An 856-nucleotide genomic window follows, 5' to 3' on the forward strand; every position below is an offset into this window, starting at 1 on the left:
AAAAATATGTTATAATTTCACAGGGTGCTGCTGGCTTCCCTGGTGCTCGTGGTCTTCCTGGTCCTCCTGGTAATAATGTAAGTACTTTTAAAAGTCTTTTTTCATCATGTATTTCAGAAAGAGCATTCATGTATGTATAGAATGAGAAACTTACGTACATTACTCCTTATCTCTCTGTTAAATCCCACAAAAATATTATTTTAAAGTAAGTAAAAGAGGGAAGAAAAAATTCACTTATTCATTATAAATATTCAAATTTCAAATGATCATTTTTTGTAGGGTAACCCAGGCCCCCCAGGCCCCAGTGGTCCTTCAGGCAAGGATGGACCTCCGGGTCCTGCAGGTAGCAGTGGTGCTCCTGGCAGCCCTGGAGTGTCTGGACCAAAAGGTGATGCTGGCCAACCAGGAGAGAAGGGATCACCCGGCGCCCAAGGCCCTCCAGTGAGTGGCTTCTTTGCTCTGTTGATTGACAATACTAGTTTTTTTAAAATTATAAACTCAATAGAGAAAAACATAATCACATAAAGATGAGCTAAGTCATTATCTGTCACAACAGGGAGCTCCAGGCCCACTCGGACTTGCAGGGATTACAGGAGCACGGGGTCTTGCAGGACCACCAGGAATGCCAGGCCCCAGGGGAAGCCCTGGCCCTCAGGGTATCAAGGTGAGTGTGCCATGTTTCACTTGACTTTTGCTTCCTTTGAAAGTCTTAAGAGATCACTTAACTAAATCAAGTATGAAAAGTTGTCCTGTCGTCGATGCAAATTATCTAAGAGATGACCTTCCTTTAATATATTTTCAGATTTTTGGAAGCATACATTATATTAAATGGCTTCAGAACACAAAAACAAGGCAC

At 42.2% G+C, this 856-nt stretch overlaps 1 protein-coding gene across 1 annotated transcript in view; it reads left to right on the forward strand.

The window, feature by feature from the left end:
* LOC103601321 (collagen alpha-1(III) chain-like) overlaps positions 1 to 664 on the forward strand; it is a gene marked incomplete at its 3' end in the record, with an annotated part of 16,690 nt that extends 16,026 nt beyond the window's left edge. The window contains exons 26-28 of the mRNA XM_008585707.1: positions 24 to 77; positions 280 to 441; positions 557 to 664. Coding sequence (XP_008583929.1) covers positions 24 to 77; positions 280 to 441; positions 557 to 664 — 324 coding nt within the window. The remainder of the gene's footprint in view (positions 1 to 23; positions 78 to 279; positions 442 to 556) is intronic.
* Positions 665 to 856: the final 192 nt, after the last annotated feature.

This window comes from Galeopterus variegatus, unplaced genomic scaffold, assembly GCF_000696425.1.
Source record: "Galeopterus variegatus unplaced genomic scaffold, G_variegatus-3.0.2 Scaffold3679, whole genome shotgun sequence".
NCBI lineage: Eukaryota > Metazoa > Chordata > Mammalia > Dermoptera > Cynocephalidae > Galeopterus > Galeopterus variegatus.